The sequence below is a fragment of the Azolla caroliniana genome, unplaced genomic scaffold, assembly GCF_043228905.1.
Source record: "Azolla caroliniana isolate FFs.n. ecotype wild unplaced genomic scaffold, voAzoCaro1.0.p SCAF_1, whole genome shotgun sequence".
NCBI classification, from domain to species: domain Eukaryota; kingdom Viridiplantae; phylum Streptophyta; class Polypodiopsida; order Salviniales; family Salviniaceae; genus Azolla; species Azolla caroliniana.
In genome coordinates, this window is record NW_028230436.1 from 10,313,570 (window position 1) to 10,329,667 (window position 16,098).

At 36.3% G+C, this 16,098-nt stretch overlaps 3 protein-coding genes across 3 annotated transcripts; 2 read left to right on the forward strand and 1 right to left on the reverse strand.

Annotated features, from left to right (window-relative positions):
• Positions 1-2,675: 2,675 nt before the first annotated feature.
• On the reverse strand, positions 2,676-4,736 carry LOC147868929 (2,3-bisphosphoglycerate-dependent phosphoglycerate mutase). The gene is made up of 3 exons (XM_087324836.1): positions 4,578-4,736; positions 4,427-4,479; positions 2,676-3,045 (listed from the first exon to the last, which is right to left on the reverse strand). The coding sequence occupies exons 1-3, from the start codon at positions 4,663-4,665 to the stop codon at positions 2,908-2,910; spliced, it is 279 nt and encodes a 92-aa protein (XP_087180962.1). The 5' UTR covers positions 4,666-4,736; the 3' UTR covers positions 2,676-2,907.
• An 887-nt stretch (positions 4,737-5,623) lies between these two features.
• On the forward strand, positions 5,624-7,543 carry LOC147868930 (Excinuclease ABC, C subunit, N-terminal). The gene is made up of 3 exons (XM_087324848.1): positions 5,624-5,873; positions 6,815-6,921; positions 7,086-7,543. The coding sequence occupies exons 1-3, from the start codon at positions 5,683-5,685 to the stop codon at positions 7,289-7,291; spliced, it is 504 nt and encodes a 167-aa protein (XP_087180974.1). The 5' UTR covers positions 5,624-5,682; the 3' UTR covers positions 7,292-7,543.
• A 6,561-nt stretch (positions 7,544-14,104) lies between these two features.
• LOC147868931 (protein RGF1 INDUCIBLE TRANSCRIPTION FACTOR 1-like) lies at positions 14,105-15,904 on the forward strand. Its single transcript, XM_087334706.1, has 4 exons — positions 14,105-14,330; positions 14,871-14,945; positions 15,036-15,179; positions 15,375-15,904. The coding sequence occupies exons 1-4, from the start codon at positions 14,160-14,162 to the stop codon at positions 15,735-15,737; spliced, it is 753 nt and encodes a 250-aa protein (XP_087190832.1). The 5' UTR covers positions 14,105-14,159; the 3' UTR covers positions 15,738-15,904.
• The last annotated feature ends 194 nt before the right edge of the window (positions 15,905-16,098 follow it).

Consider the following 16,098-nt stretch of genomic DNA (forward strand, 5'->3'; position numbering starts at 1 on the left):
CAAGTGATCTCTCTGCATTCCAACTCATGGGAGTTTTCTTCTACTCACTTCATTCCAACCTTAATGCTGGTTATTGGGTCTCTTCACACACATCCCCCATCCACATCTTCGGACCTCCCTCCCTTCCGGGAGCTCTACCTTCCCCGAGTCCCGATAGTGGGATTTCCGCATATTCATTTCAATCGAGCACAATTGAAATCCTTTATTAGAGGGCAAGTGGTGAGACCTATGGTGGGAGATTCGACAATGTCTTGTAATTCCAATGATTACGAAGTCATCTAAGGAGGGTTCATGGGAGCGCAAGTCTAATTCCAGCATCCTCGGACTTGGGCCAATAACAATGGGACTATGGCCACCAGCCCTAATGTAAATGCCATATTGATGAAGTAGGTTAGACATCTAGCTGTGGCAATCTGTTGCCTCACAGGCATTTTTAGCCTTAAAAGCATCGTTTGTAAATCATTGTTCCATTCCAGTCTAGATTGCAAGACCATGTTTGGGCTTAAAAAAGTGTAGGTCTCCTGGTTTGAATAACCCCCAATTGTGGAGATCTCCGGGTGTGAATCACTCCCCAATCGAAGCCTTTACAGTGCTCAATTTCTATGTAAAGATAATCCCTATGTTCTAAACTTATTGTTATTGATGATGTTTCCTAACCCTTGTCACATCTCTTGTTTAGTGGTCCAAAAGGTAAGCACTACAAACTTTGGGTGGACGAACAAACGAAATTGATCATTCACAACCATATTCATTTAGGAGTATGGTACACATTACAGCAAAGAATAATCGGACCAACTCCAACTCATGGCGTGTTTCTTTTGGCACATGCTTTTTACGCCGAAAACCATTGAAGATGTGGCATTGAAGGAAGGAACATTGCTTGTCCAGACTATCATGAAGCCTTACCAACTACCAAAGTAGTTGGAAGAGGATTCAATACAAAATTTATTGTAAGAACTCTATTACATCCCCAGAGTGTGTCAGATGGAGCTGCCTCAATTGACTTCCTCCCCAAGAGATATACATTTATGAAATTAGAAAGGCCATCACAAATGATAGATAATTAGTTCAAGAGTGAGGAAAACAATCCACCAAAAAATAATGATGATTGATAACATTCAGAGGAGCACTTGAACATATTATTTAGAATGGGCATGATGTTTGGTATGAGAACACGATCTTTATAAGTGAACGAGAACCTTCAACGACTCCTGTAAATTTATAGAATCAAGGTGACTCTTCATGAAGATCCAAAATCACCAAGGAACTACCAATTACCATACCTTGGAATGGGCAATCTCATCATTAAGGGATTATCTTAAACAAGTGATCACATTGGGAGGGAATTGCTGTGGTATGGCATTCTTTTATGATGCAACATTGTAGTTGGTTTAAACGGACGAAAATGCCAAGTTTGGCCATTTTGCCATCAGACAGAAGATTTTTTGAAGACCTAGAACATCCAAAACATCATGAAATATTCTTGTGGCTGGAAAAGCAGGAGGAAATGCTTTGAGTGTACTATCGTCAAGAAGATGTACTAATTTTCTTGAAAGTAGCAGAATGATAATTTTAAAAGCATTATGACTCATTCGCTGTATGTTCAAGTAGCACTAGGATCTACATTAAATAGTTTATGGAGATCTCCTGTTGGGGGAGCAAAGATGTTTTGATAACTCTCGATGATCGTGCTGAAATTGAGAATTGATATGTCAAGCAAGCATATCCACTAGTACAATCCCAATCATATGTATGAGCGCAATCAAAAAGGCACTAATAGAAATAACCAAAGTGATCAGAAAGGCGCTAATAAAATAACCAAAGTTATTATCAAATCGATGTTGAAGTTGCTTTTGGGTTTGCTTGGTAACATGACTATGATTTTTAGTATTTTTTTGTATACTCTTTAACGATAATAAGAAATAGTCCCCACATACTTAAGAGGAAGCCATGATTTACCTTGATAATTCAGTACCATGACATGCTATGCATTGATTGCAAAAGGAGAAGCTATAAAATGTCTACAAGCTGCAACCTATGAGATGCAAATGCCAACTTTTGGAGGCCAAGAAAACTGAAAAGCTCCTTAGATAGGGAAAACACCAATAAACTACTTAAAGAAATTACCAAAGTAAATCCAGAATTTGAAATTGATTTTTAGTTTAATTGCCTAAATCACAGACCTGAAGAGTGTGGTTAGTTAATAGAGAATTCAAGGTGATTCACACTTCACTAGCAATGATAATACTCAATTAAAGGGGGTTCTTTACACTTAGCTAGTAAAGTAATTATTGGGATTTCGTTTGGATGTTCATTGCCTCTTGTTTCAAAATTAATGCTTGACCAGAGGTTATAAAAAATTGATTGGTACCATTATCACTCAATCAAGGGTATAACTAACGTTAGATCACAGCAATTAGTGCTTGACCAGGTAAGTTAGAGTTTTTCTTGTTTTAATTAGTGGTTATTTCAAGCACATGATTGCTTGATTAGAGATTATTGATCAACCATTTTGATTTGGGCTCCATCATGTTTACAGCACATCAACCACAAAGTAGTTCACATCTCTCTGATTTAAAGAACAATTCTTACCTCAATTATTTAGCGAGAGAAAAGAGGGGCAAAATGAAATTCTTTCCTTATAAAAACTGCAAAATGATGATATTGCCCATAAGTTAACAAGCTTAACCTTGCATTAATAATATTTCCATTTGCTTTGAAATTTTTAAAAGTAAACATTGAATACACAAAGATCATTGCTGTAAAGCGCCTCCATTACAGAAGTCACACATCATAAGCCAATTTTTCTCTTAACACACACGGGAGGTACTCTAAATTATCAGACCGAATGATCAATGGCTTCTTGAAATATCAATCATGACAATTCCAACGAACATGATTTTATATTCAAGACTTAGACTTCTTTGATTTCTTCGAAGTTGCTGCCTCCTCAGGCATCTTGATTAACCTCAAGCGGGCCCCCTCTTTACAAGCTATTGTTGCTGCTTTCGACTCATTTGCTTGGTCTATGAACTTTTGAACTTCCTATACAAAAAACGTGAGCATTAGACATCTCTCTCTCTCTCTCTCTCTCTCTCTCTCTAAATGGATGCAAGATATGAAGAAATGGTTTGGAAAATGGGACAAATCACATTTGTTTCCTTATGTATCAATAGTCTGTTCATGAATGAGGCTTTTTTGCAACATCAATGTATCATGGATTGGGAAAGATGTGGAGGTTCACATTTGTTGCTTCAAACTACAAAATCATCTTCTTCTCCATACGGGGAAACTGCATTCATCAATACATGCAAGAGCCCCTCCCTTCACTTGGCATCGACACCATTGCTTCCATACAATTTAGTTCACATTTCTCTGATATGAGAGGGCGCATTGAGATACACTTGGGAGACTTTACTATACATATTTTGCCAAGAACAAGTTCAAGAGTTCAGAGTATCCCACTTTGATACAATGTGCTACATTCGACCGCATTTGAATTTGCTTTTCACATGTTGGAAACCCAATTCAATCCCTCTACATATTTCTCTCACAATCGCAATGTGCATTGTTGATTGCAACATTTACTGGTAAAATTCTTGAGCGTTGAGAGTCACTACCCAATTCCACACATAACGAGGCAAAAACGTTTCACCTTTTGTCCCATATGCCATATGTCTCTAGTAACTCTGCTATAACAGTAAATAAGATGCAGGTTGAAGACAAAGAATAGCTTTTTTAGAGAGCTTACGAGCACCATGAGAGTGAAACAAGAATTCTCTCTAGACCTGCTGCACATATTCTATGTATTGACCAACTAGGAGAGTTTATCCAAGAAGCCCTGAGAGATCATGAGGAAAAACCAGCTATTAGACACCTCACAGTATTGCTTCTTGTTTATGCAGAATACTACTTATAGATATTTTCATCTAAGGCCCAATGCCACATGGGAATTTGGATGCTTTTGCGGAGATAACTTCCAAGATATCTGGAAAAGTCGACGAATATCTGGATGTGCAGCTAGGAGGAAAAGTACAGGACATGAGAACATGAGAACATGAGTAACTGTAGTATTCAGCCACATTAGTACTCACTTTAAGAAAGTTTATCAATGGCCAGTTGGTGGATGCCCAAAAGGGCGAAATGTGGCATATCACATCATCCTACGGTGACACACTGATGCAAAGTATCGAATTTCCAGCGTCTAGCTTAATGTTTTCAATTCATCATTTAAGTTTTTCATATTGTTCGACGATTTTGAAAAGACACTCTCCAGCTGCAGAGGGTTCTTTGGTAATGATTTCTGGTGCCAAAGGTTATATTGATCTCTCATGGATGTTAATATATCATTGTGCTCGTTAATATATATATATATATATATATATATCCACGCCAAAATAAAAGTGAGAAACGAGGAATGGAATACCTTGTTAACTTCCATCTCCTCTGTTTTTTTTGAGGGCTTCTTGAAGACCTTCCCTGAGGAAAATAAATACGGGAAAAAAGAGTATATGTAATCCTTATATGAAAGAAGGAAAATTGAAGTAGATTGTTTAATCAATTAATTTCATACTAACCTTTCCTGATGTTGATGAGTTTTCCATGGCGATTGGCAGCTGCAGATTTCTTCTGCTGCCCTTTGAAAAGCGATCCCTTCTGCGTCATTCGATCGTCCCCTCGCAATGAGAGATGAGATTCTCGGTCGCTCGTCCCCTCACAGTGGCTTCTTCTTCAAAGAGGTTTTGTTTAGGGTTTCTTATTCTCTGTCGGGGCCTCCCTCAGTAGGAATCTTCAGAGAAAGTTAATGGATTTTACATATGTACTTCAAAAGTCTGCGTTCCATGTGTGTGTGTGTGTGTGAAATGGCACTCATTCGGTTTCACACTCGATGCCCAATAGACACACACAAAGAAAGAAATTTCTATTCATGTCTTTTTAAGAGCCCAACATGGCCTACATTGAGTTCTTTGCCATCTTAAGATGTGTTTGTCCATAGAGAGAGAGAGAGAGAGAGAGAGAGATCACGATGATGGTCATGCAAACATGAAAGATATGAGAATCGAAAAACTTTTTAAGTGGAGGATGGATGGATAGATGGATGGATGGACATATCGGGCTCACGCTGCTTTGCTTTACATACAGTAAGTAAGTAAGTAGGTAGCATGCTCAAACAACAAATGCATATAAGGCGTGTGTTCGATTCGATTGGCGGGAAATATGATGGGACGGACGACTTGTGAGACGGGGCATGATAAAAATGGGAGGGTCATACACGCGCCCTCCTCGGAATGTTTCCATCCACGGAGAGGAAAGGTTTTTTGCCATCAATTGGGCGGGCGGGAGCATTATTTTTCAAGCCGAGAGAACTTGTTGTATTTGGGTTGGTTGTGACTAACTACTCCAAGAGTAGTAGTAACGCCTCCTTTTTAAGGAAGTGAGATGATAAGACATTCATATATTACATATATTATTATTACTATTAGTATGGAATTTGGTCCCTCCCACACCTCTAATTTGGCCTCATACACACACACCACATATTTATTTCTCTTCTTCTCTCTCAGAGAGAGAGAGAGACACACACACACACACATGTTGACGCTCCTCCGAACCGGAATCGGAACCGGAACCGGTATCCGAGCCGTTTCGCCTCCCCCCGCCTCGCCACCGTTCTCTTCTTCGATGCGCTTCTCCTCCGCGATTCTTCGCCACCAGGCCAGAACCGATTCTCAGACATCCAACAGTGGTCTCCTCTCAGATAACAGCTTTCCTGTCCCTTCTTCTCCTTCACCCTCGTCTTTCTTCGTTTACTGCCTTCTCTCTGCAGATCTGTGTCGAACCTACGTTGGTGTCACTTCCGATCTTCATCGCAGGTATGCCTCTCTCTATTTTTTCTTCACGAAGAAAGGAGAAATTGTGTTAAATTCCCATGAAGAGTCGATGCGCACAGGATCTTATATGTAAATTCATGAAAATCGACTCAAATAGGTTCTGTTTCAGTTAACACATATGATTACGGCAACCATTTCTCTGTTAAAGCCATGGAAACTGAAATGAAAATAGGTTTTGTGAAAGTATTCATTACTGGAACCAAAGAAACAATAGACGAATAAAAGTAGGTGTTGTATTTCTCTATTTAAATCCATGAAAAGAAACTTCACATAGGTATTTTTATATGTTTATAATTCTCGAGTCAAGGATTTTGACTGTTTATAATTTAAATTGCATGGAAATGGATGGTAAATTTTGCATTTTTAGTATACAAATATGTGATGTGCATCATTGCCTGTACATTGCAAAGAAGGACAATTTCTTTCAACAATGATGTAAGGTGTTTTCTTTCTGTGTTGGAAATCCATGGAAATAGACAACAAATAGGTATTTTGTATTATGGCTTTGATGAATATTAAAGATTGGATAATTCATGAGTGAATATTTTTAACTGGTTCCATCAAACGAGAATTTATGGAGAGCGAAGCTATGTGTAGGTTAGCTTCTTACACATGAAATAATTAGAAAACGCCATGGGGATTTAGGATTTACCACAAATTTACTGAAAATATGTTTATAGATATGGTGGATTTTGTTCCCTTCATATTTAAAGATTATGACCATCAAATATTTGATTGGCATTTTCATGAATAGTAGCAATATTTCCTCAACACATGATGATAATGATGACAATGACAGTAATACAATGTGATATGATGATCTGACATGATGTACTGTGATATGATGGTTTTAGCTTATTTCAATGGTGAATATGGTGGCTATGAAGCTAACTGGAATTACTGTGCCATTCTTTTACTTATAGAATTAGACAGCACAATGGTGAAATAGCAGGTGGTGCAAAGGCATCCAGATCTGGAAGGCCATGGAAGATTATATGTACTGTCCAAGGCTTTGCAACATATAGTGAAGGTAATGAAATTTGTAATCATAACTTTTCTCTTCCATATTACTTAGTTTTGAGGAACGTAAGCAAGGTTTGGGAAAAAAATGATTGGAAATGGAAAGATGTATAGCATAGCCTCTGTTAATTTTAATGAAGTGAAAGATCTTAGTTTCTCTTTCATGCTAATTAGCTTGCAAATTTGAGTGGAGGTGGAAAGATGTTTCAAAGAGAATGAATGCAAAACATCCATCAGTGCAAGATGAAACAATTCCAAGAGATTCTCTCTTTGATGCTCCTTCGGTTCACAAAAGAAAAAGGGCTCTCGATAGAATCCGGAGCTCGAGCGATTGGCAATGCTTGAACATCGAGTGGCATCTAAACCATGAATATTCTTGATTCTGGAGGGGGATCTTGATATGATTGACAACATAAAGTGAAATTTAGGTGTTTCCCTTATTGGCATGTCAAAAACCTTAGCATGTGATCCCATAAATGAACATTCTCTCAATCAACAGAGAGGAATGCAAGGGATTGAATCTATCCATAATCGGCGCAGTTTGATATTCAAAATTTTTACTTCACCCATGTTGTTGTATGGTTAATTCTTCTCCATCTATGAATCAATCTGATGTATATTATGTATATATATAATCCATTTCATAGATCTATTGATATATTCATTTCTGAAGATTTTGAAGCTTCACTTAGGAACTTCTCTTACTTAAAACCATGATGATCGTAGCCATCAACAAAACCTCTTATCATTTTTTACTGTAGTTTTATTTCCCAACTATGTGTGTCTTGTAAAGCATGACAATTCGTTTTGTTTATGGCAAAAGACTCTTCATGGAGAAATGTTCCACTTTATCAAGGTTATATCATTGTACAATTTACATTATCTTGTTTGGATGTTAATTAAATGGGCAAAATTTGCTGCGAGAGGATTAATAAGCAGGTTTAGATCAGCCAAGAAGTACATTTTTTGGCCATAATCGTGTGTGAATCAGTCTGTAAACTTTGCAAGGTTTATAGGTATTCGAAGTGTTGATCAACTACTCTGATTATGGGCAGAATGTACTTGCCAATTTAGATACTATATCCAATTTTATTTCAATTATTTAATGCACAATTGTGTTTTGATATATTTGTAACACTTAATCAGTTTTAGCTTTATTGTCGGTTATAAATGACAAATGGGCCTTTTTTCTTGTGTTGGTGATGAGATCACACGTTGAAATTATGAGAAATTTTGTCCTAAAACAATTTTTTGATTATGTCAAGTTTTCTTAATAGTACTTATTGAACAATTACCCTACATGGTTTCTATTCTTTGAGAGATAGCATGACTTTTTAGAGGCACTATGGATAGTTTTTGCCTCCTCATCTACCATCTTTGTATGATTTATAGTGATTTCAGCACATAGCAATTCCACAATTATTTCAACACATGTTTTAAGCTACATCCCCTCTTGTACATATAGCTATAATGTTAATGACATTTTTTGAGTGCACGATTTGCTAATGTGTTTGTATTTGTTTTTTTATAGGTAGAAACATCTTGATGTTGAATATTTGTGTTTAACATTTTCATAATTCTACCCATCAGCTTGAATAAGAAGTAAGCTTTATTTGGACAACTTTCAATGCATCGTGGAGGTAGATGTTGAGTTTATTCTGCTGTTGAGATGTGAAAGCTTGGGGAGCAAGCAATATTTGATATCCTAAATTGTGTAGAAATAACCTCGAAAGTTTGGAGCTAAATATGAGAAACTCATAGGAATGAAGTCTAGCTAAGATATGGCATTTCAACTCATATCATTCCATTGAAGAAATATAAAAAATATTGTCAATATAGTTGTAAGAAATCAATGACACATTATTTGTTTTGTTTAATCTACTTTTGACACAAATTTACTACATCTTTTGAGTTTATTTAGTTCCAATAAGGCATTTCCTACTAAAGCACAATATGGAAGACTACCCTTATACATCACATAAGACATTGGATACTTTTGCTTTGTAACCTTAATGGTGGAGATTAAGCCTTTGGCAATTAGCTTGAGCTGAGACCATAATAATAATAAACAATTCATATTTCTAGTTTTTATCATTCTCATAAAATAGCTTTATACATTCACTTTCCACAACCCTTTGCTCCTAACTATGCCTTCATAAATTTACTTATGCAAACCGAGTTTGAAAAGAATAACATTGTCTTCTACAAACATAATCTTCAATTGTTGAGTTTTCTTTTGCATAAACCTAATCTTGATTTGAATCTTGTGATACATAAACTCACTATTTGTTTGGAATGCTATAGTAAGTAAGATTTTCCATCATCACTTTCCTATCTTAGTATTTTTATGCTTTTACAGTTTTGATGGTCATCTTTAAGCTATGGGATAACATGCCTCCCAAGTTTGAATCTTATGCTTCAACTAGTGTTTTATATCGTATGTGACAATTATAAAAGTATATAACTTTGTTCAAGATCAAGTGTGTTGGTTGGGTTGGGGTGGGGGATTCTATTTGTGATCAACCTTTATCGTTGATAAGGGATGGAAAAAATGATATCATGTATCCATTTAAACAATAACAATGTTTACTCATATCATTTTAATAAGCCTAGTATTTTAGCCCCCCTTTTACATGCATGTTCTTTCTTTGGGATATACCAAACAACTTGAATCCTACCACTTACTAGAAACAAATAGCATACTCCTTTTCCTTCAAATTCTTGGAATGATCGATTGATCATAAGACGTAGGTGTACACTTTATTTGAGATGCAGTTAATGACTCATGTGTAGTAAAATACACGATATAAAAGTCTCCATCAGAACCTAGTAATATAATATCCCAAGCAAGTTGCTTTTTCCAACCAACAAACCTTATTTTCTAGACATTGTCGTACGGGCTTAATTTTTGAATTAGAAACAAAGAGCTAGAAATGGGTCAATTAGAGTAGGATGGGGATCTTTTGATTGTGTTGCATTGAACAAGACACTTAGTAATTTAGTAGATTCTAGGGAGAAGATGTTGACTACAATGTTGGCATTATGTTGGGGTACAATATTAAGGGAAAATGCAAACTATGAGATCTTTGATACAAGAGTTACGTTATTACACCTTGTAATATGTTTAAATTGTTAATTCTTGGGTTGCCTTGAATCACTTACAACAACTTTGTCCAAATGCATTGGCTTGTAAGTCCTCTAGAGGGAAGTTTTCTAAACATGATCGTAAGATTCCAAGCCTATTGATGTTAATTGGTTAATATTCACTTGTTGAACTGCAATATATTAAGCTATAACTCGACATGAGGTTCAAGAATCGATATTTGAAGTCACATTTGAATCTCCAATGATTTCAAGGTTGTCCCATAAGAAAATGTAGCAAACTATTTAGCAAAGTTGACTAATTTTCCCTTTTACTCCACACATAGTTATCTTGGCAAGTAGAAGCCAAAATTTAAAGATTTTGATAGCAACCATTGGATTTTCGTGATTTTACCAAAGTACCTAGACACTTGCAAATTAAGCAACAAGTAGTACATACTCAATCCAAAGGCAGATCTTTTATCGGTTTTATTTGTTCACATGTTCCATGTTTAGACCAAATCCAATGAGGGGAAAATGCAAAGAAGGTTAGTGGTTCTTGGTTCTTGACATGAACAACTTTTAGTTATGATGCAAAAGTTCAATCATAATATAGAATGGGAAGAGTGGAACATGACATCAAAATATGGAATGCAATGTTGTGATTTCAGTTTCGACATTTCTTTATCTCTTTTTATTAGGGCTTTGTACCTTTTGTGCTATGAGATGATACTCGATTCTTCATTTTCATCAGATATCCCTTATAAATTAGTGGTGTTTAACAATTATGGTGCACATATATAGCTAACCATATTGTTGCATTTTGTTATGTCTACATGACTCTCAAAGCAATTATTAATTTTTTGTTTTTTTCTTAGTTCTAGGACAAATGCCAATGACGGTCTTAAAGAGAGATGTGCACTCAACAAAAGAGCAAAAAGGGAGATGAAAAGATACATTAGGTTTCATTCATTTTCATAAAGGCAAACAAATCAATTAAACTCCTTAGCTTGACATGGCATACCTCTCCTTTTCGTAGTATTCAAAATCTTGCCCTTTAGGGCTAACTCCCTCAAAATTACAATATAAAATGTGTAAAAGCATGAGCCCATGATCTCAACATAAAAAACTTTTTTACATCAATACCATCTTTTCTTGTTTCCACACATACCAATGAAGTCGACATTGTTGGGGCAATATATTGGCTATAGATAGTAAGGGAGATCAGGAATATGATAAGCTCACTTGCCTTTAGTGGTGATGTGACAATGTCTTTCTAGTCTTACAACATTTCTTTTAAGTGATGGTAGCAAACGCCTGCCTAAGTTGACCCTGAAATTGAAGACGTTGACAAGTTTCCACACAATTTCTCGGGAACCCAAAACTATAAGCGTACATGCATTGTGAACTCGATATGGCACATATTCTCATGAGCACATAGTTATGAAAGAACCCAGTGATCTTGGAAGAGGCCATAAAGTTATAAGATTATTAGAAGTTTGGCATTAGATAAGAAGATTGGCTTCAAGTTATAAGATTATTTAAAGCTATAAGAACCAAGTGACGGTCTCACTGGCATCAATGTTTTATCTCTCAACATCTACACATTGCTATGAATCCTAATGAATTCTTCTAGCACTTTCTAGTAATACGAGTCAACTATAAATATTATATAAAGATAAATACACACATATGAATGTGCACCATTAATAATGCAATTGCAACTCTCTCTATATGTGTATGTATCCGTCGTTCCAACTTACTCCCAAAACCATGCAATACATGAATTTACATGCTTTCGTTTAACTTAGATTAATTCACATCACTCCACAAAACTATATGATTATGAGTTACATACTTTTTGTTAAACATAGACAAATCATATATCACTCCAGAAATAGAGATAGACTACGGCAAAGAATAAAATGGATTGCAAATATAGTTTTTTGAAATTGCACAAGTAGCTCTATCAAACAAATCTATTATAAATGGAGGCTAATTAGGTCATTGTATGAATTGTACACCTTAGCCCAACTTTTTATTTTTTGGGCCTAATATTTAATTGTTCCATTGGATAAATATTTCATGATTATGTATTGTTTTTTTTATATGATTTGTGTTTATTGAAGTAAAGTTCCTAATATTTCATCGTTCCATTAGATAAATATGGACAACACGTATGCAGAAAATAGTAACAAACAATTAGAATGGGTAGGACACTTGGGGAACAACAAAATTGCTCAGTGTAGAATGTAATGAGCTTTGTGACTTCCTTATGGATAAATTGTTGTGCTCATATATATTTAGATTGATTAAATATGGAGTATTGGTAAGATAGAACTATCATTCTTGTCCAAACTAGCTATTAATGGTACATCAAATGCAACAAAGGATGTCTGGTTTCAGTTACAATATGGGAGGGGATTACAGGAAAGGGGAACATGGTACTAGCATATTGGGGATGCAACAGTGGGCTTAATGTGTGCATGGGGTTACAATGTTGACATAGAGATGCTCACCAACCATCGAATAAGTATCCAACAACTAACAATCGATGTCGTGTCCGACTATTCCTCTTGGTTGGTTGTACCCCCATAGTTGGTGGATGGATGTGGCCCATACGATCGATGATTGGCACCTATTAAGTGGTAACAGACTAATAAGAGGGGTTTATAAGCTCGTACACAACCAATAGAGACGGGAAAAGGTGGCTTCTGGCTTCTTTCGCCCTACACAATGTCCGAACCCATGATCCCAAAATGAAAGGATCGAATGTTAAGGTTGAGTTTCTTTGCTGGTTGGCCTCATTTCGTTTCTTGTTCATGCACGAAAGGCCACGGGGATTATGAGAAACCCAGAATGGGAGGTAGATCTATAATCCTTTTCCCTTAATCTAACAATTGCGACCATCAAAGCCCAAAAAGAGCTTCGATCGAGCAATTTCGGGGCTCGCTCGAGGCATTCGAATGATACAAAAAAGAAGAAAAAAAAACAAAGAGAAAAGATTGAATTGCAAGTTCAAAACTCTTTTTAGGGTTTTTTGTTTTACCCCCCCCCCCCCCCCAAAAAAAACCAGGAGGGTGTTAAGAATTACAAAATAACTAATCAAATTTTGAAAAAAAAAGGAAATAAAAAACGAACAAAAAGAAGAAGAAGAAGAAGAAGGAATTAAGAAGGGAAAAAGAAGAGAATTGAAATGATATTTATTTAGTAAGCCGTGTTTATGGGGCGGCAGGGGCAGACCAAGGGCCGTCCGATGGGATGCATCAACGGCTCAGATCCATCCCTCCATTCCTTCCTTCATCCCCTCCCTGTTCTTTGCCTCTTCCCCTCCTCTCTCTCTCATTTTCTCATTATTCCATAGCTCCTCTGTTTTACCTCCCCTGTTTCTCAGCTGCTCCATTTATTTAACTAACCCAAATTATATAACCTACGCTTGGTGCTTTCGCTTATCTTTTCAGAAGAAGAAGAAGAAGCAAAAAGTCGCCCATTTTCGTTTCTCCAAATTAATTTGATCTTACTTCTGATCCTTTGTTTTTTATCTGATTTTGATCCTAAGCCTCCATCGGAAGAAATGGTTTAATCCTCGACTCCCTCCCTTCCCTTTCCGTTTCTTAATTATAGCAATTAATCAAATTTGCAAAATATGGGTCTTTGTTTGTCATCGACTTTCATTGATTGGGTCATCGTTCGATCAAATACATACTTAGCAAATCATTCGATCAATTAAATTCCATTAGGAGATTTAGATATTTTCTTTCGTGTAAACTTTTTGGGAGAGGGTTTTGTGAGGTTTTTTTAAGTATCAGGGGTTAAAGCTTATTTGTATAGAAAATAAAAAAGGAACATTTTTTTTTTTTGTTTTTTTGTGACCATTTTGATTCGTTTGAAATCAGGTGCAAAAAAAAGGACAATGTCTTTTTCTTCCATCATTTGGATTAATCTCTGTTTTTAACACGTTAATCTCATCGGCAGTGTATGTGAACATAGGGCAAAACAAATGATTATCTAAGCTGTTAGATCAATTTGAAATATTTAGAGAAATAGGTATGTCACTATATATAGATGAAATTGAAACTCAAAAAATGGTTTCCTTAATGAATTCAGGTTGGGATATACAGTAACCCAAGTTGTTACAGTGCAGCTGAGAATTATGTGGAAAATCATATGAATGAGAAGCCAGCATGGGTGGAAGCATTGCTGTGTGAGAAGTTTTTCACACCTTGTGGATCCCATTCCTCATCCAAGAAGAATGAGAGGAACATATTCTGTTTGGATTGCACCATGGGCATTTGTCAGCATTGCCTCCCCAACCATAGCCACCATAAGCTTATCCAGGTAAGTTCCATCATTAATTAACTCGCCTCTATTTCATCCTTAATCACTCACTGCATCATCCTTAATTATGCTCACTAATCCTGACCTTAATCCTCAAAACTACACATGTGTTCATCACTTGTGCTTTCAGCCCCACCTCTATACAAGAAGAACATATACTATGCAAGGTTGTATGTTGTTATACAAGCCTAATAATCCATGGGGTACACATGAGTTGGTTTGCACTTTGATGATTAATTAGATGCTTAACTAGATGATTAAGCACTTAAAACAGATTATCTAGGTATGGATAGGTTAAGATCGAATTTCGAAGGCTTGTTTTAAGAGTATGTAGTTAAATATGTCACACTAGGCTTCATAGTCGTTTGGCCATTTTCATCAACCATTTGGATCTTGCTTTGATTTGTTGATATTATTATTGCAAGGAATCCATCAAACAACTTTAGATACTTAAAAACACTTAAAAATCTATTCATGGATGGATTAGCATTGACAAAGTGGTTCTTATTTAACTCAATATATGTCTTTAACATTTTGCAGATCAGGAGATATGTCTACCATGATGTTATAAGAATTGAGGACATTCAAAAGATGGTGGATTGCACTCATGTCCAGGTGAACCTCCCCTAAGGCCATTAAATATCTTTCTATGCTTATACCATAGACCCTAAACCCTAAAAAAAACTATGTTGTTTTGCAATTTAGCCTTACATCATCAATAGTGCAAAAGTTGTATTTTTGAACCAACGTCCTCAACCTCGTCCATCGAAAGGGCCCGGTTATAACCCTTGCAAAAATTGCGAGAGGGGTTTGCAAGACACCTATAAGTATTGCTCCATGGGTTGTAAGGTATAAAGCTAATCCCAAATCTCATTGCAAATATATTGTAGGTTTTTTTCTCTTTCGACATGACGTGCACTATGTTCACTTGTATTCCCTCATCCACGTATATCTTACTAGCACTATATACTAGCAATATAGTGCATAAATGAAGGTTTTATTTTGCTTGGTGGGTTTATTCATGGGAATTTGAAATGTTTGTAGGTAGAAGTGGTGATGAAGCACGGAGAAGGACCCTTGCAAGAACTCTTTCCGCGGGTGTGTAATGCAAAGCGAATTATCTCTGATTTATTAGCATGTATGCTAGAGGAAGAATTGGAGGAATGCATGGATGTCGAACATAGCGAGCAACGCTCTCCTAACTCTATCTTGAGTGGGTTAATTTCATGTACACCATCGACATCATCCGGCTCAACTACTCACGATGATCTCATGTCGAGAGGCGAATTGAGTGATAGGGTGGCCAAGAAACCAAGGATCAAATCGTCTGACCAAACATCTATTTCATTTGCATCTGTGTCCATGAAGAGAAGGAAGAGCACTCCGCATAGATCACCTATTTCATAAATCCCACTTAAAAATAGTGTCTGGGATATTGAGTGAGAAATCCTTGCTTAAGTTGCCATGAATTTTGTCGTGTTGGTGAAGGCACAATGTACTCACACACACAAGATCTTGATAGAAAAGGGACTTTATTTTAAAGGCTTGAATATAAAGTATATATATTGAGAAAGAAAGAAGTGATGATTTGCAAGGTGTACTGTGTAAAATATATAGGGAGATATATATAGTGAGAATTGCAATGGCCACCCATCCCTTGTACTTAATATTCGTGCACCTTTAAATGTAGGATAAGATGTTGGATCGAATTTCTGTTGAAGCTTCATAGTCACAACATTAGAAGAGCCCATAAAGGGAAATAGGCTTT

What these genes read in the sequence shown, in the direction of transcription:
- LOC147868929 (XM_087324836.1), bottom strand. Translation starts at nt 4,665, where the DNA reads ATGACGCAGAAGGGATCGCTTTTCAAAGGGCAGCAGAAGAAATCTGCA. An exon ending in ACTCATCAACATCAGGAAAG is followed by an intron (nt 4,480 to 4,577) that starts GTTAGTATGAAA and finishes TATTTTCCTCAG; the next exon opens with GGAAGGTCTTCAAGAAGCCC. An exon ending in AGGAGATGGAAGTTAACAAG is followed by an intron (nt 3,046 to 4,426) that starts GTATTCCATTCC and finishes TTTTTTGTATAG; the next exon opens with GAAGTTCAAAAGTTCATAGA.
- LOC147868930 (XM_087324848.1), top strand. Translation starts at nt 5,683, where the DNA reads ATGCGCTTCTCCTCCGCGATTCTTCGCCACCAGGCCAGAACCGATTCT. An exon ending in ACTTCCGATCTTCATCGCAG is followed by an intron (nt 5,874 to 6,814) that starts GTATGCCTCTCT and finishes TTTTACTTATAG; the next exon opens with AATTAGACAGCACAATGGTG. An exon ending in CTTTGCAACATATAGTGAAG is followed by an intron (nt 6,922 to 7,085) that starts GTAATGAAATTT and finishes CATGCTAATTAG; the next exon opens with CTTGCAAATTTGAGTGGAGG.
- LOC147868931 (XM_087334706.1), top strand. Translation starts at nt 14,160, where the DNA reads ATGAATGAGAAGCCAGCATGGGTGGAAGCATTGCTGTGTGAGAAGTTT. An exon ending in GCCACCATAAGCTTATCCAG is followed by an intron (nt 14,331 to 14,870) that starts GTAAGTTCCATC and finishes AACATTTTGCAG; the next exon opens with ATCAGGAGATATGTCTACCA. An exon ending in TGGATTGCACTCATGTCCAG is followed by an intron (nt 14,946 to 15,035) that starts GTGAACCTCCCC and finishes TTTGCAATTTAG; the next exon opens with CCTTACATCATCAATAGTGC.